The 27,268-nt window shown below is 49.0% G+C and overlaps 3 protein-coding genes across 8 annotated transcripts in view; all 3 read left to right on the forward strand.

Moving 5' to 3' along the window:
- The window catches only part of LOC117422552 (MAX gene-associated protein-like), a 28,730-nt gene extending 12,603 nt beyond the window's left edge, over positions 1–16,127 (forward strand). For 3 of the 6 annotated variants that reach the window (XM_058992005.1, XM_058992004.1, XM_058992006.1), the window contains exons 8-25: positions 17–732; positions 1,258–1,600; positions 2,153–2,352; positions 2,745–2,867; positions 3,318–3,357; positions 3,818–4,311; positions 4,714–5,077; positions 5,439–5,771; positions 7,694–8,008; positions 8,521–9,686; positions 10,028–10,158; positions 10,676–10,721; positions 11,020–11,199; positions 11,352–11,463; positions 11,711–11,932; positions 12,763–12,894; positions 13,289–13,483; positions 13,794–16,127. In XM_058992005.1, the coding sequence (XP_058847988.1) occupies positions 17–732; positions 1,258–1,600; positions 2,153–2,352; positions 2,745–2,867; positions 3,318–3,357; positions 3,818–4,311; positions 4,714–5,077; positions 5,439–5,771; positions 7,694–8,008; positions 8,521–9,686; positions 10,028–10,158; positions 10,676–10,721; positions 11,020–11,199; positions 11,352–11,463; positions 11,711–11,932; positions 12,763–12,894; positions 13,289–13,483; positions 13,794–14,872 (6,191 nt within the window). In that variant the 3' untranslated portion in view covers positions 14,873–16,127. The remainder of the gene's footprint in view (positions 1–16; positions 733–1,257; positions 1,601–2,152; positions 2,353–2,744; positions 2,868–3,317; positions 3,358–3,817; positions 4,312–4,713; positions 5,078–5,438; positions 5,772–7,693; positions 8,009–8,520; positions 9,687–10,027; positions 10,159–10,675; positions 10,722–11,019; positions 11,200–11,351; positions 11,464–11,710; positions 11,933–12,762; positions 12,895–13,288; positions 13,484–13,793) is intronic. The other 3 variants (XM_058992007.1, XM_058992008.1, XM_058992009.1) reach the window with 3 other exon arrangements.
- A 60-nt stretch (positions 16,128–16,187) lies between these two features.
- LOC131698694 (C-C chemokine receptor type 3-like) lies at positions 16,188–21,070 on the forward strand. The gene is made up of 2 exons (XM_058992014.1): positions 16,188–16,856; positions 17,614–21,070. The coding sequence occupies exon 2, from the start codon at positions 17,877–17,879 to the stop codon at positions 19,104–19,106; it is 1,230 nt and encodes a 409-aa protein (XP_058847997.1). The 5' UTR covers positions 16,188–16,856; positions 17,614–17,876; the 3' UTR covers positions 19,107–21,070.
- A 531-nt stretch (positions 21,071–21,601) lies between these two features.
- Positions 21,602–27,268, forward strand: part of LOC117422554 (mitogen-activated protein kinase-binding protein 1) — a 27,769-nt gene continuing 22,102 nt past the window's right edge. Inside the window, 3 exon segments of the mRNA XM_058990543.1 lie at positions 21,602–23,741; positions 23,743–23,820; positions 26,942–27,033. Coding sequence (XP_058846526.1) covers positions 23,706–23,741; positions 23,743–23,820; positions 26,942–27,033 — 206 coding nt within the window. The 5' untranslated portion in view covers positions 21,602–23,705.

The following is a 27,268-nucleotide window of genomic DNA, read 5'->3' on the forward strand; positions in this document are numbered from 1 at the left end:
TCTGTCTCCCCTGCAGGTGGCGCTGTGCCCTCGGAGAGTGCCCTGAAGAATCGCTCTGCGTTCTGCAGCGACGCGCTGGATGAGTACCTGGAGGCCGAGGGCAAGCTGATCGACCAGCGAGCTGCCAGCTTCTCCCCCAGCGCAGCCTGCGCACCCGTCACCTATCAGCTCCCCACCAAGAGCACCAGCTACGTGCGCACCCTGGACAGCGTGCTGAAGAAGCAGGCTCCCCCCTACACAGCACCCCGCCCCAGCCCGGCCAGCAAACCCACCCCCGCCACCCCCAAGAAACACAAACCGGCCCCCAAACACAAGACCCCCAGCACAGCCGGCAAAGCCAAGCCCGGCAAACCAGCGCCACCCGTTCCTCGTCCTGTTCACCCTGCCGCCAGACACAAGCCCTCACCCAAGCCTGCAGCCAAGTCCAAACCACTCCCCTTGTCCTCCCTACTGATGGCCCCTCCTCCTCCTCCTCCTCCTCCACCTCCTCCTCCCCTGCCCCCCTCCCTGGATGAGGTCTACCAGCTGGGGGCGCTGCCGGACAGTGTGCCGCTGAAGCAGGATGGTTTGGGGCGCGGGCCCAGCTCCTCAAACAGCCGTGCGCAGGGCCTGTCCAAGAACATGCTGAAGCTCATGGACCTGGAGGACGGGGCGCTGTGGGAGGGCAGACCGCGCACCTTCATCACTGAGGAGAGGGCAGAGGTGGCGCTGAGCTCCCTGCTCACCGCACAGGTAACACCAGCACTGACGCATCTCTGATCATTAGCAAGTTTCGTCTTAGTGCAGCTGTTTTATATTCTGGATTAGTGTAAATGTATGCATTAACTGCATCAGTGGCCAGTTGCATAAAACACCTTCCGTTAAATTTCCTTGTAGTTTTCCCTTGAGTCAATGCCCTAGTTAAGGGAAAATATATCCTTAAGAATTCAACTTAAGGTGTTTTTATGCAACCAGCCCTAGATCTTTTTTACAGTTTTAATTTTTTGTGTGTGTGCCTTTCTGAATTCCAATCTTTATTTAATTTTGGACTCTAATGTTCTATTTTTACAAACTAGCTTTTTATCTTCTAATTTAACAATTTTTTTTGTCTCAGTTTTTTATTTTCTGTGTTTTATGAAATGTGGTATTAGGGTGTTTTTTTAATTTAGTGGTCTGTTTATTTATTTATTTATTCACACTGATGAAAGGTGCTGTAGAAATGTGGATTGCATTGCATCCCCTGTTTTGAAACGGCTCTGCTTCTCTTCCTCCCCGCAGGGCACCCTGAAGGGAAAGCCTCTGGGTAGGATGATCACGCGCCGGGCGCCCCCCTGCCTCAATGATTTCTGCAGGCTGGGCTGCGTGTGCTCCAGCCTGTTCCAGGAGCGCCGCCTCCCCACTCACTGCCGCAAGCCCGACTGCATGTTCGGCTGCACCTGCCTGAAGCGCAAGGTGGTGCTGGTGAAGGCCGCCGCGCCCAAGCGCAAGAAGCAGCGCAAGGCAGAGGAGCGGGCGGACCTCATCTTCTACAGCGCGCTGGGAGAGGGGGAGGGGGGAGAGGAGCCGGTCCGCAGCAAGCACAAGAAGAAGAGGAGGAGGAGGAAGAGGAGGATTGAGTACAGTCAGTACCTGCTTTCACACTTCCACATTCAGCCATTCCGGCTTTTATTAGGAGTTTAATATGACACCCGAGGTTGTTGCCTATACACTGGGGCTGATCAAGCTGGTAAACCTTGAATGGGTGAAATTGCAATGCAATAGGAGGCTTCCTGCCATCCCTGGAAATGCTAAAAGAAGCTTCCTGAGCTCAATGACCAAGACAAAGTCTTTTCAGTGTCTTTTATGTTGAAATGAGTTTTGCTTGGCGTGCCTGTATCGGTGGGTGATGTGGACTCCCCAGCCCTTGATTGGTAAAGTGTGAAGGATCTCTTCGAGGAATACGCTGCTTTTGCACATATCATTTACAACTCATCATGGATCTAAATTAAAATTAGCAGTATTCTGTTAAAATTAGCTTCTGAATGGAATTGGGTATTGATTTCAAAAAGGAACCTTCGAATTCACATCAGAAATGAGTTAGGAAACCCCTGTTGGTTTGTAGCTAAGTGGAGGTGTAGCGGTGTGTCTGTAATTTTGTGCTTGTAATCCACGCTTCTCTCCTCTCCTCCTGCAGCTATCTCTGAGCCTGAGGCAGAGTCACAGCCGGCAGCCCCACGCGTGTTGAAGCTGTGGACCCCCGTGGCTGGCGAGATCGACCCCGAGCCTATCTTCATCCCCACCCCCTCCGCTTGCGTGCCCCCCTACTCCCCGCCTCGCTCCCCCCACTCCAGCAAGGGCAGTGGAAAGGGATACATCTGCAAGCCCAGCTCAGCGGTAAGAGACGCGTGCTGCCTGTGTCGGTCACATCTCAGAACCACAGAGCGAGCTGCTTGCGTCTGTCCTGGTCTGTGCAGATCCAGCCAGACAGGAAGGCAGAGTTGCAAAGAGTTTCTCAAATGTACCGGCAGCAGTCTGAGCAGTCAGGCTCTTTCCAAGTCTGATGTTACATGCATGTATAAATGTGTGTATGTATATATAATTATATACAACATGTTACTTGAAAAGTTGCCAGATGTTACATGAGCTTAATACTGTTACTGTAAGAGATCCTGAAGGTATCTGCATGGGGTTTGTTAAATCCAGGTTGCCTGACTGTGTTTCAAGAACAACACGACAGGAAAGCACTGTAGGTGTGACAAGGATTCTCTCTCTCTCTCTCTCTCTAGATCCGGGATGAGGACAAGGGCCCGGTGTACCTGTACTTCGAGAGCATGATGACCTGTGCGAGGGTGCGAGTGTTCGACCGCACGCACAAGGAGAACACACCCTGCGGATTAATGATGGAGAGGGTGAGCGAGACCCCCAGCCCAGCCCAGTTCTAGCTTCGGTTCTGGTTTTATAAAACTAATCAATAATATTAACAGACCTTTTACTCCCATTTAAAAAATTTTACAAAATAATTTTAAAGACTGTAGGAATGGCTTTGAGTGTAATGGCCGTTGTTTGTTTGTAAGCCGTGAGATTTCAAGAATACCCATCACCCCTACCCAAGAACCCCTCATACATATTATAATACAAGAGGAATGGATATAGATTATATATGTGTGTGTTTGAAAGGAGGTATCAGTGCAGGTTTAAATGAATGCAATATACATATATATATATATATAACAAAGCTGCAGTTACTGATCATTTCCGATAAAAAGGAAAACAAGGGTGCATTAGGTGAGAATTCTTCATTGATCATTGTATTTTTTATATAAATTGTATTTACGTATGTATTTTCTTCCTTTCTTTAGGAGGATGATCCAAACCACATGTTTTTGTCCGCACTACAAGGTAAGCACGTCTATATCTCTGTGCCTGTTCCTCCGCTCGCAGAGAGGGGTAATCCTGGTGCAAAGGTGAAGGTGGCAGCTGGTGAATTACTGAGCAGAGGCTCTGATAATTCAAGACCAGAGGAGTCTGTGTGCGATCTGCTGTTGAAGCCCCTGTCCCATTTCATGAGAGAGGCATCACGACACACTAACCTGGCTTTCTAATAGCAAGAGATCAGTTTATGAAGCACTTGCAGGCTGTATCTTGAGGATCGCTAGTCAGTCGTCACGACACTTGGTATGGGCATTCCTTCGCACATGTTGTAGAGGTTATAAATAATGTGAAGTCATGGTGCCGACGCCTGATTCGCCGAGATGTTAACCCTTTCATACATGAATATGTTTAGTGATTGTCTAATTGCATTGATGACTTGAACAGGCCACGCTTTTATTTGTTTTTTATTATTCCGCCTCGACGACAGGCAAGAGTGTGAAGAAGGCGTGCCGGCAACAGCAGGGAGGTGGAGGGTCCTCGGAGGAGCCCACCAAGCTGATCGAGATCGTAGCGGAGTGCGACTGGGAGCGTGGCCGCAGCAAGATCCTCAACGAACTGTCCCGCCGCGTCAACCAGGGAGACCTGGACCAGCCCTTCAGCACCGAGGGCTTCCTCGTGGAGCTGGAGTCCCAGAGCCAGAGGAGGAAGGGGGGCAAGCTGGTCATCACATCCAGGGTGCGCATCTCCCAGCCTGGCCCCCGAGAGGAGGAGGAGGAGGAGGAGGAGGAGGAGGAGGAGGGGGGGGGCAGGGCCCCCAGGGAGAAGGAGGTGTTCATGATGTCGGGCAGCGAAGGTCTGGAGATGGTGAGCAGGAAGGAGGCCGGAGTGAAGGGGCTGCCGTTCTACACAGGGGTCTCTCCCGCGGGACTCCTCACCGCCAGCAAGAAGCACAGCGGCTCCTCCACGCAGGATCTCGTCAAGGTAGGCAAGCAGGGATCGGACTTCTGCAACTCGGAAGCATGCAGCTCTGCAGAGGGTTCAGTCGTGCACTTCCTAGGTATATACAGGGGTGGAACTACGACTCCCATTGCACAGCGGTGTGAGCCATTCCTGGTTTCACTAAGTTTAATAAGACGCACCTGAGCTTGTTATCTGTACACTGTGGCAAATCAAGCTCACTGTAAAGCCTGGAATGGTATGCTATGCAATAGGAGTCTTATTTCCATCCCTGGTAGGTGTACAATTTTTTGCTCAGAGCCAACTTCCCAATGTTTAGCATACCTTTGTCATGGGAAAGTGTAGTGGTGGTACTTTGTAGGTTTTTGATTAATGACTTTAATAGGCCACATATGCACAACAATACGCTTTGCTCTTCGATTTCAGGTCAATGGCAAATCGTATCCGCAAGCCAAGCTCTTGCTTGGCCAGATGGGGGCGCTGCACCCAGCCAACCGGCTGGCAGCCTACATCACGGGCCGGCTGCGCCCCACTTCGCTCGAACTGTCCCATGTGACCTCCACTCTCAGCAGGAAAGCCAGAGCCGGGAAGGAGCCACAGCCGTCAAGCAGGGAGGTGGACAAGAGAGCGGTTAGGGGCGGCCTGGCCCCCTCCCCTGCCACGCCCCCCAGGGCTGAGGCATCCGCGGCCCCCAGCCTCAGCACTGCAGCTCCCAGCATCAGCACTGCAGCCCCCAGCATCAGCACGGGCAGCGCTCTCACCGTCAGCAAGTTGGGGATGGCCACTGTGGGTAAGAAAGATGAACTCTGCTCAGACGGGCTGGAAGGGCTTGCTTCTCCGTTCCCCGGAGCTGCTTGTTGTGGTTCAGTGTTTTTAATTCGTTGCTGCAGCTGGAGTCGTTGTGTTTTGTTGTCTCTCGGCTGCAGTGTGTTCCACAGTGTAAAGGGCCGCCTTATAACGAGAGAGCTGCCTGTACGTGCGTCCTTTTATATAGGCAAATGTTAGACCTCATGCATTAAATGAAGCTGTAATGTTCCTAACCTGGAGTCAATTATAATTACAGAAGAATTGTTTGCTGAAATTCCAATTCCAATTCCACAGGTGTGCAATTGCACAATCCCAGTAGTAACTGACCTCTCTACCCTCCACAGTCACCAAGCCCTCCGTGGGGAACGTCTTCACCCAGTTTGTGGTGAACAAGATGGGTTCCCTGCAGCAGAGCCCGCCGGGGCGGAGCCCCCCACACCTGCAGACAGTCCCCTCGGTGGTGATCAGACCGGCGCTGCCGGCTCAGGGGGGCACTCAGGCTGAGAGCAGCCAGGGCCCCGAGGTCCCGCCGGCCGTGTCCAGCAGCAGCGCTCCCAGCAGCTCAGGTACTTGCAGCTCTACCACCATCGTAAGCGTCTCGGCTGCAGCCCCGCGGGGGTCGGCTGCACCGGGGTTCCCTCTCACCTTCCTCACTCTCTCGCCCAGCCTCAGATCCGGTAAGGCTTAGTCCTGCATCCCGCCGGCACGCCACGCTGTGTGTTGTTGTGTTTTTAAAAAAGCTGCTGTTTGTGTTGTGATCAGTCATCCTCATCCCTGCCTTCTCATTCCACCCCTTCAAATGGGACTGGGCTGCCACAGTGGGGAAGATTTACTCCGAAGGGTTAATAAATCTGTTTTTTTTTTAAGTTACACAGTGTGATTTTAAACACACTTTCTGTCTTTACCTACTCCAGCATTTTTGTAACTAGTTTCTGTTTCTTGTACAAAACAACAACTCTCCAGCAACTCACGTTCTGCATGTGAAAAAATCTGTGCTGTGAGGCTGGATTTAAACAATGAGAGGGGCGGCACAGTGTTGTATCACATGACACAGAAATGGGCATTACAGGGTTAAATACCTGTTGTATTTATTTCTAGCTATGTAAGTTTTTAGCAGGTGTGCTAATCGGTCCCATTGTCCTCGTGGTTGATCAGTCATTGCCACGTCATCACGTTGTCAGTTGATCAGTGGTCTCATTGCCACGTTGTCAGTTGATCAGTGGTCTCATTGTCACGTTGTCAGTTGATCAGTGGTCTCATTGTCACGTTGTCAGTTGATCAGTGGTCTCATTGCCACGTCATCACGTTGTCAGTTGATCAGTGGTCTCATTGCCACGTCATCACGTTGTCAGTTGATCAGTGGTCTCATTGTCACGTTGTCAGTTGATCAGTGGTCTCATTGCCACGTCCTCACGCTGTCAGTTGTTTGTGTTTTTCGTTGTAATTTGTACGCTCGTTCCATGGTGGTCCATTGTTTAATGTGCCTCACTGATCTCTGGGTATCTTTTTACAAACCCCTGCATTTCATGGTGGTCGTCGTAGCTGCTGTTGTAGCCAAGGCTCTGCTTCTGTTTCTGAGTGTTTATGTTCTTGCTTCTTATTTTCCAAGGCGCTTATTAATGTATTTTTCTATAAGATTACTTGTTGCTGCTTTTAGTTGGTGTGTGTTTGTTTTAAAGCTGCTAGTCTCTTAATCTATGAACAATCCCTCGCGGGGAGCGGCAAGCAAAACCAACGTGTTGAGATTCTCCACCTCGACTGTACCTGGAGAGGAGAGCAGGTCGGAGAAAGCCAGGCCTGCTGCTTCCCTGCTTTGCTTGTAGTCTCGAAGATCAGGCTTTACTAGTCAGGACGTAGTGCCGGCCACACGTTTATAGGTACTTTAATTGAAGTGCTGTGTCCATAAAAGCAGCATGTGAAACGTAGCTCTGAATAGATTACAATCAGAGAATTGCTGACCAGGCCTGACCCTGCTGCTTCGCTTACCTTTCCCATATCTGATCAGATCACAATCCAAGGAGAAGCACTGACCAGGCCTGACTCTGCTGCAGTTTAGCCCTGTGAGATCTGCTCTGATCACAAGCACTGACCAGGCCTGACTCTGCTACAGTTTAGCCCTGTGAGATCTGCTCTGATCACAAGCACTGACCAGGCCTGACTCTGCTGCAGTTTAGCCCTGTGAGATCTGCTCTGATCACAAGCACTGACCAGGCCTGACTCTGCTACAGTTTAGCCCTGTGAGATCTGCTCTGATCACAAGCACTGACCAGGTCTGACTCTGCTGCAGTTTAGCCCTGTGAGATCTGCTCTGATCACAAGCACTGACCAGGCCTGACTCTGCTACAGTTTAGCCCTGTGAGATCTGCTCTGATCACAAGCACTGACCAGGCCTGACTCTGCTGCAGTTTAGCCCTGTGAGATCTGCTCCGATCACAAGCACTGACCAGGCCTGACTCTGCTGCAGTTTAGCCCTGTGAGATCTGCTCTGATCACAAGCACTGACCAGGCCTGACTTTCTGACCTGATCTGAGCAGATCATAGTACAAGAAGCCGCAATGCCTTGTCTTGACTCCCTTCTCGTTTCTGGTGTCTCCTGTAGACGAGGGTCCTCGGCTGGCCTCCCCCCCTGCCACGGTGGTCCCTGTGTCCCCCGGGATAGCCCTGCCGGACCGGCGGCCTGGAACCCGGTTACTCCTGATCCCCATGCCCTCTGCCCCGCCTGTGCGGCCCCCGCAGACCCCTCTCGGGCCACAGTTCCCTCCCGGACAGAGGATGGTCCTGCAGCCCATCCGCACCCCCTCGGGAGCCAACCTGTTCCGCCACCCCAACGGACAGATCATCCAGCTGGTGCCCCTGAACCAGCTCCGTGCCAGCCTGCAGCCCAACGTGCAGCATGTGGTGCTGCGCAACCAAGGTGAAGACAGACTGGCAGACCCAGGCATGGCTGCATCTCAGACACAAAATCATTCTGGGGGCTGAAACTTTAAAGAATGTTAAGGATTTTTTTCTAGGTTTATATTAGATTAGATTGTATTTTTGAAAAAGGTTTCATGAACTGCCAGCTAACCTTGATTTTATTAATAGAACTGGTCTTTTAAAAAAAAAAAAAAAAAATCTTAAAACAGTCCTTAAAGTTTTGTGAATAAGGCCTTGTAAATCTTGGCCGTTGTGCAGTTCTGCTTTGGCAGATGTAACTGTAATAAGATTAACGTTTTTATGCAAAAAAGTTAGCGCCTTCTTTAAACCCCTTAAATTAGTTTAAAACAATGAAGGCATTCACTCAGGCAGCTGACTTTATTCTGGTCTTATTTTGTGAATGTGCCTGTTTCCTCCCCCCCCCCCCCCCCCACTCTATTGACAGTGTGCTAGTCAGAGGGGCTTACGTTTTACGGGTCCTGCCGTGTCTCAAATCAGTTTGTTTTTCAGGGTCGGTGATTCGGTTACCTGCCCCTCCACAGCCAGCAGCAGCAACAGATCCCAGCGCTGCCACGGTCGTGTCCCCAGTCCGCAGCTCCTCCGTCGCCTCCCCAGCATCGGGCCCCACCATGATCACCACCTCCCCCATGCAGAAGCCTGTCCCTGCCCCCAGCTTCGTGAGCCAGCCTGGGACCCTCACCTTTAGGATCTCCCCCCCGGTGGGAGCAGGGGGCATGACGCTGAGCTCTGCCAGCCTGCTGCCAGTACAGACAGGTGGCTTTGCCTTGCTGCAGGTCCCCAAACCTGCCCCTGCCCCTGTTCCTGCCCCCCTCCTCACCCCTGCTACCCCTAAAACTCCCAGCTCAGTCCCGCCGGCTGCCACGGAGACAGAGAAACCAGGAAACAACAATCCTGATAACCGGCTTCCCTCTGAAGAGGGGGAAGGAGAGGGGCAGGGAGAAAGTGGGGTGACGGAGAAGGAGGAGGAGGAGGACGCTTCAGGAGGAAACCAGGAGGATGCAGATGATAAAGAGGAGGATGACCAGGGGCCCAAGCTGACATCCTCCCCCTCCCCTCCCGAGGCTGCGCAAGAGCAGGGCCCAGACTCTGAGTCGGAGACCTCCTTCCAGGCCGCTGCTGTGTCCAGCGATCACTCCTACACCAACGGCCTGGAGCGGCGGAGTGGGTCAAAGGGGCAGAGCAGTGAGTCGGACCGGTCCTGCCTCGCTGAATGGAGCGGGGGTTCTGCTGAGCTGGAGGACCCGAGCCCCCGGCCTCTCCCTCCCGCTGCTGCCTCTCCCCCCACCCCCACGCCCATGCCCAGGCCGCTCAGGACTCTGATGGACCTCAAATCCTCTCCTGTCCTCATTCTGGGCAGCAGCTCTAAGTCTTTGGTGCCACCCATGGCAGCCGTGAAGCCTCCTGTAGAGGTGGGACTGGACTCTGGTTCTAGAGGCGGTCTGGATCCAGGGAGCGGTGGTGGTGTTGGTGGATCCGGACCGGGCAGGCCCAACGAGTCCCGAGCTGATCCCTGCAGAGAGGCTCTGAACCTGGGGCTGGAGGATGGAGAGGTAGAGGAGGAAGAGGATGATAAGACAGACGACTCTGAGGACGAGTTTGAGGAACAGGACAGCGAGGAGGACAGCGAGGGAGACGAGGAGCTGGTTGTGGACAGCGTGAGTTGCTGAAATAGGACCTGGAATTCCATTCAGAGAGTTTGTATGAGCTGCTGAGGTTCATCCAGAACTATGTGAAGAACTGCAGAGCGCACCAGGTGTGAAGAGCAGATAAGAGTAACAATCAGATGAGTTTCACGCATGTCAAATAAAAGTGAGAATAGACACAGACAGACAGACAGACAGGGTGTTCTTTTGAAAACTTATCTCTTGAAAAAAAGGAGTGTCCCATTGTGCACCGTGGTACTTTAACATAATTGTGTCGTTTTGATATTTTGGACGGCGCACAACAGGTTTAAATGTCCTCCCTTGTGACCCCGGCCTCTGTGTCCTCCCTGCAGGAAGCCTCTGACTCGAGCGAGGAGGAGGAGGATGATGAAGCCATCGATATCGAGACGGTGGAGGAGCTGTCTGAGAAGATCAGCATCGCCCGGCTCAAAGCCAGCGCCGTGCAGACGAGACTCCCCAAAGAGTAAGACAGCACCGCTATTCCCGTCCTTCAAGACCTGCAGGGCAGAACTAGGTTTCAGGACACTGCATGGCACGCCAGGGGAGACTTGGGGTTTAATACAGCAAAGTTGCCTCAAACCAGATCTCCTTGTCTCCTGGAACCAGGTTTCAAGCCGCAGTTCCTGAGAAAGTGGCTTTGTGTTCCCTGGGCTTTAGACACACGCAGCATGAACCCCGCCACCATACAACTGGAGAAAGCCAGGGGGCAGTATTCAAAGAGCTGGCTCTTCAATGCAACAAAAAAGCAGAACAAATGATTTAAGTCCCTGGGGGGAAAAAAAAAAAAATGTTGCTTTTTGAAAAGAGAAAAAGAAACGTTTCATGTTTTTCATCTTTTCGTGCTTTTCTTTTACTTGTACTTGAGACCGCCTTTCTTTTCGTGTTGCTTGTTTGTTGGTTCTGGAGTGTAGTGAGGATTGCTTCTAGGATTTGTTTCACAAACATTTCCTTCTGGTTCAGAACATGCTTTTGTGTTCCAGGTGCAGCCTCTTCCAGTCTAAGATCTTCACCAAACGCAGCGTGAAAGTAAGTTGCTTTTTGGTTTTGTTTTTCTTGAACTTTCAGCTGCAGGTGGATATCGCAACTGCCTCTAGTGAGGAGAGAGGGGATTGTCTGCAGCCGAGTGCATTTGACTATCCCAGCATGTTCAGTATCCTGCCACGCAGTCCAGCAACAAGCACATTATTTTCAGAAAGTCTCTTTTTTTTTTTTTGTTGTTGTTGAAGTGAGGTAGTGGGGAAGCATATTATCTGTGTGGAGTCAATCAGTGAAGCATTGTGCACTGAATCCTGTGCAGCTCTCAATAGCTGATGTCTGTCTGCAGCAGCAGCGGCGGGTGGAGGAGGAGGAGGAGCTGGTTGAGGTGGAGACCTGCTCCCGACTCAACCACACCGCCAACGAGCGCCGGCGACGCAGCGAGATGAGAGAGCTCTTCGACAAGATGAAGAAAGTGCTGGGGCTGCACCGCCTGCCCAAGGCATCCAAATACTACATCCTGAAGCAGGTGAGCACACTCGCAGTATTCTAAATCTGCATCCTCACGCAGCTGAGCAGTGGTAATGCACACTCACCTGTCGCCTGCCCACGCCATGCCCTTTCTGTGTTGCACTGTTTTGTGCTTGTTTCTCATGGCTGGTGTCTCCCTCCTTTGCTCAGGCACACAATGAGCTCCAGGCTCTGGAGGACCAGGCTGACCGGCTGCAGGGGCAGAAGAACCTGCTGTCCCGCAGGAGAGCCGTGCTGGTGAAGAAGATCGCGCTGACGTCCGGTAAGTGGGCAGAGGGGAGGGGTACAAACCTCACAGTCTGAGAAGAGGAGATACTGGGGAGTCAGGGAGAGGGTTTTGCAGGCAAATGGTTCTGGAGAAGGGAAGTTTGGGCAGCCTAACTGCAGTGGGGATACGCTCAGCCAGTCTGTGTTCCTGACATGATTAGGTCTGTGTCAGCAGCCATGGTGAGAGGTGCTGTATGTATTGATGTGTTTCTGACGCCTGCATCTCTCCTCTCTGGCTGCAGGGAAGACAGAGGAGCTCATCATGAAGAAGCTGGAGTACATCTCAGCCAAGCAGAAGGCGGTGGAGATGCAGAGGAGGAAGCTGGGGAAGAGCGCGGCTGCAGGGGCCGCCCCGAGGGAGCCCCCCATACCCCTGGCCCGCCTTGAGCCCCCCGAGCCCCCCCTGAGACTGGACAGCTCCCATGCAGGCAGACCCCTCATCCTGTCCCGGAAGAGAACTGCCGGTGAGCTGACTGCCCTGGTTAGCTAAGCAGCCTGTGCCTGTGGCTGTGGACTTCATTTCCTGCGCAGACTTGGTTTGTTTGTGACATGCTCTTAAACTCCTCCAGCTGCCACTGCTGATTAGAGTATTAGAAGCATATTGTACATTACTGTAAAATCCTTACTCGCTTTCTGCCTGTTTTTAAGCAGCCTGAATGCAGATTTCATCTGACCATTAATGCAGCATTGAATGTTCTTTCAGCACTGCGTTCGCCTCGCTCCATGTATCTGCAGAACGCTTACGCAGCTGTGTTGAAACCTGCTACAAGCTATTCAGAGGAACCTTGGAAATAAAGATTGACCTTTTTTATCATTACATATTTATAAAGTTTTTTTTTAATGATACGGTAGTCTGTGTGAATGAATTGGCACACACATTTTCATATCGGGACTAATCCTCCCGTCTCCTTTTTCAATTGATTCAGTCTGTGGTAGGAGCTGACCAGAAGTTTCAGATGTGGAAGTGTCGGACTCCTCTGACTAGCTGTGTGTACAGAGCCTCGTCACAGCAAGCCCTGTTAACTATCGATACTCGCTAAAAACCTTTCTAGCTAAAGGCAAATGTATTAGCTGAACATTTCTGTCGTCTTCTTCAGATTCTTAAAGCCCTGTTCACAACCAACACTTTGAGTGTTAATGCTCGCTCCAGTTTACTTTATTAATGGGGAAAATCTATAAACTCAGCACGCTTAATTGAGCACGAATACTCAAGTGTTGGTTCTGAATGTGTCCATTAAGGTTGATGTGCTGTATAGTGTGTGAGGCGTGACTGTGCTCCTCTCTCCCTGTGCAGGTGTATTGGGCTCCTCCTCAGTGCTGTCCACAGGCAGTCTCGTGGTCACTCCTGAGGGTCGTCTCGTCTCTCTGAAGCCCCCCCTGCAGACCGCCCCCCCCACTCTGGCAGCAGAGATCACCTCTCTCCCAGGTACACCCACCAGGTGGCAGTGAAGCTGCAGGGATGGAAATAAGACTCCATCCATTCCAGGTTTCACTACAAGCTTGATTAGCCACACTGTATAGGTAACAAGCGCAGGTGCATCTTATTAAACTCCTTGTAAAACCAAGAAGTGGGAATCCTATTGGCATCCCTAAGCGGTAACGCTTTAATGCAGTGATCCATATGACAATGCTGTTGTATGTAGAATAATATGTGGGCTGCTTAGTGTATCATTCAGATCTAAAGATGCAGCTGTGCCCTGTCCTATAAGGGAGTCACCTTTCAATAAATGGAATACATTTAATTCAAGTAAAAGAAAGATAATGAAATCCCACCCCCCCTAGTGGATTCATTCACACGCGTGTGTTTTGGTTTGTTTCAGGAGTGGCGTCTGTGATGATCCAGCTGCCGGGTCTCACACTCCCAATCCAGGTGAAGAACTGCATCCCCCTCCCAGTGCCCAGCACACAGACTGGCGCACAGAGCGACGCACAGACCAGCTCGCAGAGCGGCTCACACACCAGCTCACAGAGCGGCTCACAGACCAGCTCCTCGCTTCTCAAGACAGGCACAGCAGGTAGGCACAGCACCATGCCGTGGGCTCCTTGCTATTGAAACATTCCCAGTGCTACTATAATGAATGTACATTATCAGTGTATTAAGTCCGCCCCAGTATTAAGGCAACATTTTGTTAGTCCCTTGACTGACCTTTTTAATACAGAAGTGTCACTGCATTTAAAACTCACTGCTGATAAACGTGTGTGTGTGTGTGTGTGTGTGTGTGTGTGTGTGTGTGTGTGTGTGTTTGTATAGATCTAGATATAGATACACACACACACACACAGTCCAGGGCTCTCCTTTGTTGTAATTCGCCCTGTCTCTGTCAGCAGAGCCTGAAGAGTTCATCATGCCCAGGATTGTGAATGTGACCTCGCTAGCCGTCTCGGACACAGAGAAGCAAGGAGCCCCAACCCGACCCCTGGACTCCAGCTTTGAGGGCCAGACAGGGACCCAGAAAGAGCCAGCAGGGGGGAAAGAAAGAGAGACCCCCAGTTCGTCTGCTACCCCAGCTCCTGAGGGCCAAGCAGAGCAGGGCAGTGGCCCCCTGGACCAGAGCAGGAGCTGCCTAGAAGAGGAGAGGGAAAGAGAGGAGGGAGCAGCAGGAGAGGAGCCTGCTTCCCCTGGTCCTACAGCAGAGGGAGAGGGAGAGGCCAGGGAAAGAGATCAGAAGGATGGAGGGGACCCTGCTGGGGATCCAGGTTTGAGTCAGGAGGAGGAGGAAGATGAGGATGAAGACCCTGAGGATGTCCGGTTGACCTCCCTCTTGAATGAAATCGTCTTTCTGAACCAGCAGCATGGCAGCGACACGCAGATACAGTGCACACAGCGCTGGGAGAGGGAGAAAGATGAGAGGGAGAGGGAGGAGGAGAGGGAGGAGAACGGCTCTGCAGGGGGGGTTGCCCACGCTGTCAGCCCCCTCTTCCTGCAGCTGGCTGAAGAGCTGCTGGACCCTCCCTGCGCCAAGAGCATTGATTCGGACAGACAGCAGGGGGCGCCGGGAGAGGGCGACTTTGTCAAAATAGTGTTGGGCTCAGAATTCGACTCCGGCTCTGGAGCCAGCAGCAGCACAGGGGTGGTTAATGGGACCGGCCAGCAGGGAGGCGCACTGACCCCTCCATCCCTGCTGCAGCACATGAGACTGGGCAGCAGCACCTCCCCCCCTACCCCCACCCAGCACACTCCCGCGGACAGCAAAGACTGGAGACCCATGCCCAAGCTAGCTCCCCTTGCACTGAAACCAGGGGTCAATCAGGACCCCCCGTCTCCTCCCCACTCCACCTCCTCCACCTCCTCCTCCTCCTCCTCCACACTCTACACTAAAGCCATGCCTCTGCTGGCCCCTGTCTCTCCCAGTGAAGGGCAGAGCAGCAGGAGCCCCCCCTTACTCAGTCAAGCAGACTGCTGACAGAGTGGAGAACAATAAGAATTAGAATAATCAGGGAGTGTACTTGTATAGATGACTTGTTAATATGTACTTATTTATAGTCTTTTTTTTTTTTTTTTTTTTTTTGTCCACAATAACTGCCGGACGTGCCTATTGAAATTGCAAAGGCTTTGGTTTTCTTTTTTTTTTTTTTTTTTTGTAAGAGAAGGGGCAGGTTGCGTTGGGGGGAGTGGGGTTGTTTTAAAATGCTGCCCCCCCCCCCCCCCAGCTTTCTCCCTGATGTATCGGGTTTGTTTATTTTTGAAGTGGTTATGGCTGTGGGCATGTTTGTAATGAAAGTGGGGTCACATTTTGCACCAACATTGTGCCGCTGCATGTGTTTTGAAACCGCAGCAGACTTCCACAGAGGGGTCTGTTTGGGGGCGGGGCAGCCCCCCTGAGCATGCACCTGGGTCATTCCCAGCAACACTCCAGCGAAGAGGTCAGGACACAGAGTCCCACCACAGCATGTTCATTTGAGAAGTTTGGTGAAGAACGACACATTGTTTGCTTTAAGAAAAAGTTTTGTGTCTTTTAACTCTTTCAGCACTTTACAAATCCGTGCCCTGGGGTAACTAATGAACAGAAATGAATTTGAGCGGAGTTTTCTTACCCTGGGTCCCCGTTCTCCTGCTCCTAGTGTTGTAATATTTACAGCAGTTTCTCTTTCATCCCCAAAAACATTGAGCAGTCAGCTCTGCGTTGTTGTGGGACTTCTACTGAAAGTGATTCATAATAAAAAATTAAACAATGCTGGTGATGATGGCTGATCAAAGTTTAAATATGCAGGCTGTCATTTTGTATCGCTCTTTTTCATGTGTGTATTTCGAATGAGAGACTTGTCAGTGTATATCTATCTCTGCATCAACGTGAAGCACCAGTGGTGCTGAATTTAGAAATACAGAAAACCCCTCCGATTCAGTGAGACGTTTCAGCTAGATTATTTTTTGTTTGTTTAATCAGTACATCTGGTAATTCCGTGCGAGTGTACAAACATACTGTCTTCCTCTTGAAGGAAGAAATGTAAATACCTCCATTCTTTGTTTGTTTGTTTTTTGTAATAAATGAGGCTACTCTTTTGAAAGACGCGGCAGTTTTGCCCTTCATGTCTGTTTTTCTGAGCAGAGATGAAGACACTATTTTTTTAAAGATATCTATTGCTTCCACGCTGTGGTCTCCTTTCTGTAGATGACAACAGGAGACTTTGTGGCCTTCAAATAAAATAAATGACAAAGCCGTTCTTGACGTGTGTGTGTGGTGGGATGGGATGTGGGTGGAGGGATGGGATGTGGGTGTGATGTGTGTGGAGGGATGGGATGTGGGTGTGATGTGGGTGTAGGGATGGGATGTGGGTGTGATGTTGGGGGGGTTGTAATGTTCTGTCAAGTTGTTCAGGAATTCATCTTTGTTTTGAATCGCATTTTAGGTTGAAATAATTACAAGTGTGCAAGAATTAGCCATTGGCACCAAAACTGGGAAAGAGCAAACTCCCCAAAATAAGTCACCACTGAGATTTGTATTACTTGATTGTCATCCGTAACTAGAAAGCACTTCACGGTTCTAAGTTCAGAAATCCTAAAAGAAACGGCTTAAACAATTGGAGGTTTTTCACAGTGTCTTCCTCGTCTTGTTTATTAACAGTGTGCTCATGTGGAATTGAACTGTTGTAATTATAGAAGTGGTGTCCATCTTCACTGCTGACATTTCCACCTGCCCGCATGGGGAGATGCACCCTCTCTGGAGTGCTGTCAGCTGGCCAGTGACCTGTCAATGAGTCCCGCTGATATTTCAGTTGATTGCCTTGAAATGATGCTCGGGATGGAGCTCTGTCTCTTGCGGCTTGACTGTGCGTCACAAGGACACGGTGCAGGGTGTTTGGGATATAAGGGGACTCGGGTGCTGGAGTCAGTGCTTCTGGGGACCCAAGAACACAGAGAACCGCTCTGCACCCGACTGCGTACTCAAGGTACTGTGTTTGTGTGTGTGTGTGTGTGTCCATATATATATATATATATATATATATATATATATATATATAAAATGGATGAAGGCTGTATTTGCATCCTGAGCCATTTGAACAAAAAGGCATATTGACATCAAAAAGTGATAATTCCTGTAGAGGAAAATGTACTTTTAATGATCAGCAAAATGAGAATAAGTTATAAAAAAAAATGACAATAACTTTTATTATATTCATTTCAGTTGCACGGTATTACAATGCCTTAACAGCAAGTATCAAAGAATAAACATTTTACTGAATTTTTGAAGTTTAATGATTCCTCCAGTTCTGTAATGTGTCAGTTGTACTGAATTGTATTTTTTTGATTTTTAAAGTTTGGTATATGGTACGTTTAATTACAGTATTTCATCACCTTAACAGTAGGTGGTAAAGTTTTACTGAATTGCGTTAATTTAATGATTTGTAAAGCTTTGTAATTCTGTGTGTTTAATGTGATAGAATAGGTTACTAGCTATATATATCATCACTATGTACTTGTGTAGGAAGTACTGTACTTGTGTGTGTGAACTTTATACATTATTAAAGGCACAGTAATTGTTGTTAATACCTGTTCCATTATCCATACAAATCGATTATGCAAACTAGTATCTGTTAATTGACTAGTGTGTGTGAGAGAGAGAGAGAGAGCGCAATATAATGTGAATGTTTACTGGTAATTCCAGTTTAATATAATGCTATTCTATCCAACCTCCCTCCCTCCCAGGTCCTCTGCTCCACACCTTCACCCTCCCTGTCTCCTCTCAGATCTCCGTCTCTGACACCAGGCTGCAGTCCTCTCCTTAGACCACGCGTGTCCAAAACTGGCCCTTCCACTCCTGGCCTTTGTTTCAGCCCTGTTCTAAATTGTTTAAGTGAACCAATTACCCTCCATCCAGACCCCGAGGTAGTTAATGATCTCATTGTACCTGTTGAACCTGGAGTGGAACTGCACTCTGCGCCCGTGATTAGACACCCCTGCCTCAGACGATGTATCTCTCCAATTCCTCCTCCTCCTCCTCCCCGGGAGCTGATCTGTGGCACAACTGCAGCTCCCTGCAGGACCTCACCCTGCCCCAGATGATGGGCAACAACTGCCCCTCCATCGACGGCTTTGCCACCTTGCTCTTCCCCGCCCTGTACTTCCTCTTCTTCCCTCTGGGGGTGCTGACCAATCTGCTGAACGTGTGGGTGTGTGTGCGGCGCGGCGCCCAGCCCTGGAGCATCTCCACCATCGGGGTGCTGAGCCTGGCCCTCTCTGACCTGGCCTTCCTGCTGTGCATGCCCCTCTGGGGGGTCTACCTGCTGGAGGGTTACCGCTGGACCATGGGCCGCCCGCTGTGCCTGGTCATGAACGTCCTGTATTACACGGGCCTCACCTCCAGCACCATGTTCATCTGCGCCATCAGCTCCGACCGCTTCCTGGCCATTGTGTTCCCGCTGCGCAGCCGGCAGGTCCGCACCCTGAGGAACGCAGCGCTGGTGTCCCTGATGATCTGGAGCCTCACTGGCGTCCTCGTCTACCTGAGCTTCCCCAACTTCCTCTACTGGGAGCGTCCGGACGGGGGGCAGTACTGCGGGGTGCTCCTGCTGGCCCAGGTCTCTCCCTCCCAGGCCCCCTACAACCTGCTCTCCTACTACTCCGTGCAAGTGGCCATCCCGCTGGCCATCGTCCTGCCCTGCTACGTGACCATCGTGGAGAGGATGCTGCGGTCCCGCAGGCGCTGGAGGGCAGCCGGCCAGGGTGGGCCAGCCAGGGCCCGGGACAAGACGGTGCGGCTCATCACCTTGATCATCACCAACTTCCTGGTGTGCTGGGTGCCGGGGCAACTGCTGCAGGTGGTGGCCTGCGTCCTCTTCCTGACGCTGGAGACCTGTGAGAACGAATGCTCGCTGAACAGGGTCGCCATGCTGCTGCTGGAGGTCTCCCAGGTGCTCTCCGTGCTCAACTCGTGCCTCGAACCGCTCATCTTCCAGCTGCAGCAGGGGCTGTGGCAGAAGCTCCGGGCCCAGGGAGGCAGGGCTGTGGCCAGGCTGCGGAGCTGGAGGAGCGGCAGGGGGCAGAGCGGAGGACCACCGCCCCCTCCTGTGGAGCTCATCAGCGTGATCCACTCCTCCAAACACTGTCGCCGCTGCCCTGGATCAGCTCCACCCGCGTCTGTGCTATATCAGGGTGACCAGATTTCTAAAGCTCAGGACCGGGACACAGACTCAAAATAGTTTTAAAGCTGTACCATGTTTTTGCTGCTTGCTTGTATCTAGTGCTTTTTTTTCAATATTGCTGTTTATTTTCACATTAAACTTACAAAGCATGCGCAGCCTCTGCCTGCCACCCAACCACTGCACCGTCCCTCTCACATTCAGGGCAGTGTTTGATGGGATATTTGATGGGAGGGGGGCGGTCCCCCAATACTATAGCATGGAAGCGTGACGTGGCAGCTGTAGGTGTTGTTTTTCACCAATCCTGTAATCATGCCAAGTATGCAGGGGAGCAGTGTGCTATAAGCAGAATTAGGGGGGATGTGATTGAAGTCAAATCATAAAAGGAATTTTGATTAGGTTAACCCCGTAACCAATCCTTTAAGTGCAGCACAGAACCCAGGACCACAGGACACAGCTGGAAGTGGAGACAGATTTAGGACAGAGGGTGTTAAGGGTATGGAATGAGTCATCTAGACATGTTGTCAATGCTGAAACAAGGTTCTGAGATCATCCGGTTACTATAGGAACCGGACGAGCATTGATGGGCTGAATGGCCTCCTCGGGTTTGTTAGTTAAGTTGTTATGTAAAGGAGCAGAGCTGCCCAGCCTGTATTTCCAGGGACTGGGCTGAGAGGGCACGCTGATGCACTGTGCCTCACTCTGGGGAGAGAGATAGAGAGGCAGAGCGGTGCAGGGATATCGGACTGAGCCCTGGAGAATACAACGCTGACATTTCTTAATAAGCTATATGCTTTGATTACACAGGGATAATTAAAAGGCAGGAAACTAATTAACGCATTAAGCCAAGCTGACGTGTCTCCGGCTGGCAGGTGAAATGTGGCGGATGAATTGAAAATAATAGCGTGTGAAGAGGCAGGGGGACGAGGAGAGCTGCGCTCAGTAAGGGAGGGGGGCAGAGTCTGGCAGCCCAGGGTATTATTCAAAGGCAGAATGAGAACATGTTAATTGTCATGTCTGATTCGTGCACGATGAGGTCCGGCACAATGGGCATGTTTTCCTTTGATTTTCTGTGGCGGCCTGGCTCACCGGAGAGGTGTTTAATCAATATTAGCAAGGTTTCGGATTTCAGGGGCTTACCCGGTTATTTAGAACAACGCCATTCCTCACCCCAAAGCGCTGTCGAGAAATTCCAGTTCTGAAAAAGAATTAGTTCCAGGCTCATTTACAAACAAATACCTGTAAAAAGGATACGTCCTAGTGGCCGGTGAATTCATGTTACTGTACTAACACAGGACCCGCACTTGCCTCTCGATTGCAGACCCTGCTCGCTAGTTGAATGGTTTGTGGTTCACGCCCAGCCTTTCCATTCAATGCAATAGACTGGGGTGCCAGTTCATTTCGTTCAAATGTTTATTTGTTTATGTGTTTATGTATCTACGTGTGTATCTAATCAGTGCTGCTCAAGCAGTTGATTTCACACAGCAGGGTAGCTCACCAGCATGTCAGCGCGCAGCATGCATGTCCAACAGCTCTTGCTAGAAGATAGACAGGAAAGATATGATTCGTCAGCACAAGATGAGAATTGAAGTTTTAAAACACTTCACGGTAATAAAATAATGATGTATGTGTTAATATATGAACTTAAACCTTTGGAAACACGATCCTGTGTGTTTGCTCATTCTAAAGAAAAATTGTACGGATGCAATGTATTACATCAGTTAATAAAAAGCATTGCAATGCACGCTGTGTGTGTGTGTGTGTGCTGTGTCGAGTGCAGTTCCGCTCTTATCCACACAGGGTCGCCCTGTTCCACAGAATGGCGGTGGGAAACAGTCTTTATTTGTTAGCTGTACATTTACATCAAACCCTTGTCTGCAACGCCAGCATTGGGATTGCCTCCCAGTCATAACGTTTTATTAACGGTGCTGAACACGCACGAACTAGTTTAATGAAAAGGTACGATTTCAACCTGATTCTTCAGATTCGAACATGTTTTACAAGCATGCTTTGAACTTAATTAACAGACCACAACCGTGTTGTGCCCATAGCGTTGCACACAGTATTCATCTATTTTGTTAAAGTCTGAGAGATACACACAACTGATAAAGTGACGTTATCTGCAGACTGCAGTAAACTGCTATACAATGTAGTTTAGTATTCTGTGCTATAAATACTGCACGGACGCTCTGCTATGCTGCAGTTTTGCTGCAGTATAGTTTATTGCAGTGAAACTGATATGCTTTAGTAAAAACAACACATTATTTCATTTTTTTTACTGCAATATTCCAGTCTAGTGCAGCACATTTCGACATACTGAAATCCACTGCATTACCTGTAGTACATACTTCTGAATAACTTATTTGTGGTATTTACAACACAGACGCAGTAAACCGCAGTGTTTTACACTGTAGGCGGGGTATTGTCTGTAGAATACTGCAGTAAATGTCAGAAATGTTGTTTTTTTTTTGCAGAGTCGTTCAGTTCTGGCAATATAATTCTACCTTGCAGAATTTGGCACATAAACGTGTGCACGTGTCTGATGTTTGAGCCGCTAGGGCCGCCATAGACTGGCTGGCAAAGGGGGAGCCGGTTTGCAGTGTTTATATGGGCGGTGGACGGGGAAGACGCGCCCGGGTTCTTGAGAACGACACGGCCGGTGACAATCCGGGCTCGACCCGCACACAGGCACCGGCAGCCGGACACGCAGTGACAGCGGGGCCGGGGAGGAGAAAGCGGAACGAGGAGGAGTAAGCGGCGGCTGCATCGATCGTGGAGATACAGTAACGCATTTTTACATAGAAGAAAAAAAAAACTAAGGCCATTTAAACTGCTGTTTAAACTCCTAGCACTTTGGTCAAAGGCTAAGCACACGACACTGCGCTACTGCTGACACGGGGCTGACACGAAGTGCAACAAAACAACAATATAATATGTGCTTTCAGTTCTTAGACAGATTGTAATACCTTTTTTCCGTTTATAAACATGCTGTGCCACGAAAAGCGTGCGTTCACGGTTGGTTCATACATACGATACGGTTACGGGAGCGGACAGTAATCTTGCTGTACAGTAATAATGTTGCCATGGATACGCGTATGATGACGGTGGCCTAGCTGGTATTTATTATTATTATTATTATTATTATTATTATTATTATTATTATTACCTTTCAAAGCTTTACATATCTCAGTAGATTATTATTATTATTATTATTATTATTATTATTATTATTATTATTATTATTATTATCATCATTTTTTAAATTTTTATTCAGGAAGAAGTAATATGGTAGCCCTGGGGGTAATCCCATTCTCACGACAGCACTGTATCGCGCGCTCAGTGTACGACAGCAATATTGCAAGGCGCGCTAGTGATAATAACATCGGCGTCCAGTCTTCATCAGCTGAGCAAACAAACAAACTGCGGACAGCTGGAGGAGGAAGCTCGCGAGCAAGGACTCCTAACATGAAAGCAACACAGACATGTAGGCAAAGGGGACAGATTTGAATAGAGCTGCATTAAAGGAAGCACATATGTGACGTGAGCGTGTTTGTATTATCGGCAAACGACAAAGAAGGAACAACCAAGTAGAGTGCGCGATCGGATCAGACAGGATTGGAGATCCTGCAGCGTGCCTCACAGACGCGGAGCAGCAGCGACTGAGACAGGCAGGATGCGGTGTATTCTGCATGGTGAGCGCGTTTTATCCGAGTGACACCACTGCACGGACAAAAATACATTGTTTTATTATTTTTGTGGCACCTGATCAGGTATAAATCAATGGCCCTCCTTATGTAAAAAAAAAAAAACGCGACCGCTTCTGTTTTGACACTGACGGGAGCAACACATGACAGAGCGACAGACGGAGAGAGTGAGAGAGAGACGGACAGATCACAAGCCCAGAGTTTGACAGCGTGGCTGGGAATCCTTCGTGGCTGAGGTATTGATTTCACACTGACAATCAGGGGGACACACGAACGAATTGATAACACCCAGAGGTCGGAGAGAGCACAGCGCGGCTGCTACCGGTTCAGGTCAATCAATGCAGAAGTGCTGACGAAGGTGCAAGCGCAGCCGAACGCACGAAGGATTTTACAAAAACAGTGCCTTGCCATGGCGAGATTTTTCCCAATTCTGAATCGCCGTTAAATATTTTTTGCACAAAGCCTATGCAATGACAGACAGTCAAGACATGATGTAGGGGGAGAAGAAAACGACACCGGCGCGCATTTTCTGCAGACATTTTTTGTTTTATTCTCACCGGAATCATTACATTGTTGTTTCATTGTTATTTGTTTGCAAACGCAGAAGGTACGGTGCCTGGCTGTGGATTTTTATTATAATTATTATTCTCTCTCTCATTCTCTTCTTCACCCTCAAAGACACCGAGCGAACAGATTCATGTGGCAGGCATAGCTGTATGCATGCATGCGTGGCTGCAGAAACGCTGCAGACTGAGGAGATCAATGAGAGCGTCATTATTTTGAACATTCAAAACATTTCCAACATTCCGAACGCCCCCCGTCACTGACACATACATGGGGAATACAGAGATCACATATTATTATTATTCTTATTATTTATTTTTTAAATCATTTTATTTGAATTGACTTTTTTTTGTTTAGTCGCCGGATTCGCCTGCAGGTTATTTTTTTCAAAATGACGATGGAGGGCTCAACTATAAAGAGCCGGATTAAAAAACCTGCTCCGGTCTCCTTCCATCAAACTCAGGAGGAACAAAGCCGGGAGCAACAAGGAGAGCCTCGGCAATAAAGTACGTATCGATTATCGATTTAACAGTGATTGGTTGATTTTGTCTTGTTGAAGAGATGAGGGTGCTGTAGACTGACCGACGGTTGATTGTGTATTTCAGGTGTGTTTCACGTGTAAATACCACCACGCCGTCAGATGCATTTCGACCGCTATCTATCTATCTATCTATCTATCTATCTATCTATCTGTCTGTCTATCTATCTATCTATCTATCTATCTATCTATCTATCTATCTATCTATCTATCTATCTATCTATCTATCTATCTGCTTGACCTGCATTCACGTCCTTATATCAATCGATCCATATTGGTTTATTCTCTCTCTCTCTCCTCTCTCTCTCTCTCTCTCTCTCTCTCTCTCTCTCTCTCTCTCTCTCTCTCTCTCTCTCTCTCTCTCTCTCTCTCTCTCTCTCTCTCTCTCTCTCTCAGCATTATTAACCCCGGCGTGTCTGATTCCTGTCCGTTCTGTGTTCAGAGAGAGAGACCGTGTTTAAATTTCTATAGCGCATGCTCCCGATTAGCACCCATTTTTAGTCTTTTAACTCAGTTTTTTACTGCCTTCAATTTAAATTTTAACATCACAGTTTTTATTTTTGGAAAGGGTTATAGGAAGAAAACAAAACGAATTGATCAAATTGTGAATTTTCCATGTGCTGAGCATGTTTAAGATACTGGTGAAATGCAGACTGAAAGTAGATTATGAGTTTTTATAAAGTGATGAAAGGTCTTGGAAAATTTGAGGATTTGTGGTGTGTAAATGAGGTGCTGTGTGAATTAGACGGAGTAAACTTACAAATTAACTTTTAACATAACGGAAGGGAAAGAGGATGTGTGTTTTCTTTTCTGTATGGTGGGGGGAATAATATTTGTGGTTGGTTTTTTGTCATGAAAAAAGTATTAATGTATTATTAATTGAAAATAAAGGGAATTGAAAAGTCAAAAAGTCTCTCTCTCTCTCTCTCTCTCTCTCTCTCTCTCTCTCTCCTCTCTCTCTCTCTCTCTCTCTTCTCTCTCTCTCTCTCTCTCTCTCCTGTGTGCTATACAGTGTTACTCTCTGCGGTTCATTTAGTGCAGTGCTGTGTGTATTCTATATGCGTGTGATGATAGTTACTGACAGATCATACCGTGTACAGTAAGTCCCGATGCTCGGATGATGATCTTCATTATGTACCGTCCTGTAGCAGTCCACAATCGGGGCGTTTTGCAAGAGATCCTGCCTGGGGATTGATTAATGATGGCTGATCCCGTATTGCAGATGGTTAATCAGGGTTTAATGATCTTAGCTGGACAGACAAGCCTTTCAGCCTGGATCAGGGGAATGCCTTCCTTTAGCAGACCCATATACCCATATACTGCTTAAGAACTGTACCGATATAGACAGAAAGACAACTGTACCACTATACACAGCTAGACAACTGTACCACTATACACAGCAACACAACTGTACCACTATACACAGCAAGACAACTGTACCACTATACACAGCAACACAACTGTACCACTATACACAGCTAACTGTACACTATACACAGCAAACTGTACCACTATACACAGCTAACTGTACCACTATACACAGCTAACTGTACCACTATACACAGCTAGACAACTGTACCACTATACACAGCAACACAACTGTACCACTATACACAGCAACACAACTGTACCACTATACACAGCTAACTGTACCACTATACACAGCTAACTGTACACTATACACAGCTAGACAACTGTACCACTATACACAGCAACACAACTGTACCACTATACACAGCAAGACAACTGTACCACTATACACAGCAACACAACTGTACCCTATACACAGCTAAACAACTGTACCACTATACACAGCTAACTGTACCACTATACACAGCTAACTGTACCACTATACACAGCTAGACAACTGTACCACTATACACAGCAAACACAACTGTACCACTATACACAGCAACACAACTGTACCACTATACACAGCTAACTGTACCACTATACACAGCTAGACAACTGTACCACTATACACAGCTAACTGTACCACTATACACAGCTAGACAACTGTACATCAGAGAGCGTCTCCTGTGTGCTGGGAGTTCATTCCCACATTGTAATTGCAGCATACTACAGTATGCATTTCCCATACTTTACCCTGGTTTGGAATGTTTTTTAATATGCTTTACCATGCCTCTCTGTGCTTTCCAATGCTTAGCAATGCCTCACCATGCTTTCACTGTGCTTTATTACGCCCTGATATGCTTTTACTACGGTAAGGGCTTATAAGGGTCCCGTTCACAGTCTGGGCTGCTCTGTGCAGGGGAGGGAGGGGCAGCCCTATGTAAATACCCAGCTTGCTATTGATTCTTGCTAAGTGCTGCTTGGAGTTGTGGAGGACAGTCTTGAGATGCTGTTGTGAGCCTGGCTGTGTGTACACACTGTGTGTCTGAGTGCTGTGTGTTTGTGTGCAAACAAGGCATTCTGCATCAACAAGGGCAGGGAGGCTGTGTGAAAACAACAGCAGGGTGGCAGTGAAGGTGAAAGTGCACTTTCTATAGATTAATAAACTCTGAATGAGCCATGCTGCAGTCAGCACCAGCACAGAGCCAGCGTGTAGCGCAGCACTGGCATTGCATACCATCTGCAAGCAAGGTGGCATTTCTGTTATTAACACTGTGTGTGTGTGTGTCTGTGCATGTGTGTGTGTGTGTGGGTGGGTGGGTGTCTCTGTGACTCTGTGTCTGATGATGAAGCCTCACCTGTGTGTGTGTGTGTGTGTGTGTGTGTGGGTGTCTCTGTGACTCTGTGTCTGATGATGAAGCCTCACCACTCTGAGAAGAACTGGAACTAGAAGTGCTTCTGCTTTTCAAATTCCTCAAATCTGTCAACACTCTGAAAACAAGTCTAATGCAAATGAGTGTGAAAGAATAAATAACTGTGAGAACCAAGCCCAAAATATCAGAATCCAGTTACTGGATCAAATTCTAATGCTTGATATCAATACTTCAGGAAGCAGTGTCTCATGAGGCTAGTTCTAAAGGGATGGTTTCAGTGCCATGTGCAAGTACAGTAATGGGTACTGATTACGCTGCACCAAGATCATAACCAGTCCTGTGCCTCTGTGTCGCCCCCTACAGGTGACCCTGGAGAAGGTGCTCGGCATCACTGCCTCAGGGAGCAGCGGACTGGCTTGTGACCCTCGAACTGGACTGGTGGCGTATCCTGCAGGGTGAGCCGGGGACTGGGAGGGGAGCACTGCGGTTAGAGCTGAGGGACTGGGAGGGAGGGAGGCAGTGTGGTCTAGTCTGTGTAGGCCAAGTGAGCTGTCTTTAAAATGTTTTCTGAGAGGATAAACAGCCCCTGAATGCAGTTCACACAGGAGGGAGTGCATGGCTTTCATGAGTCATGAAACCCGCAGTTCATTTTTAATTTATCTGCAGTGAGGCTCAGGGGCAGGGTAAAGC

This window comes from Acipenser ruthenus, chromosome 18 (genome assembly GCF_902713425.1).
Source record: "Acipenser ruthenus chromosome 18, fAciRut3.2 maternal haplotype, whole genome shotgun sequence".
In the NCBI taxonomy this organism is placed as follows: Eukaryota; Metazoa; Chordata; class Actinopteri; order Acipenseriformes; family Acipenseridae; genus Acipenser; species Acipenser ruthenus.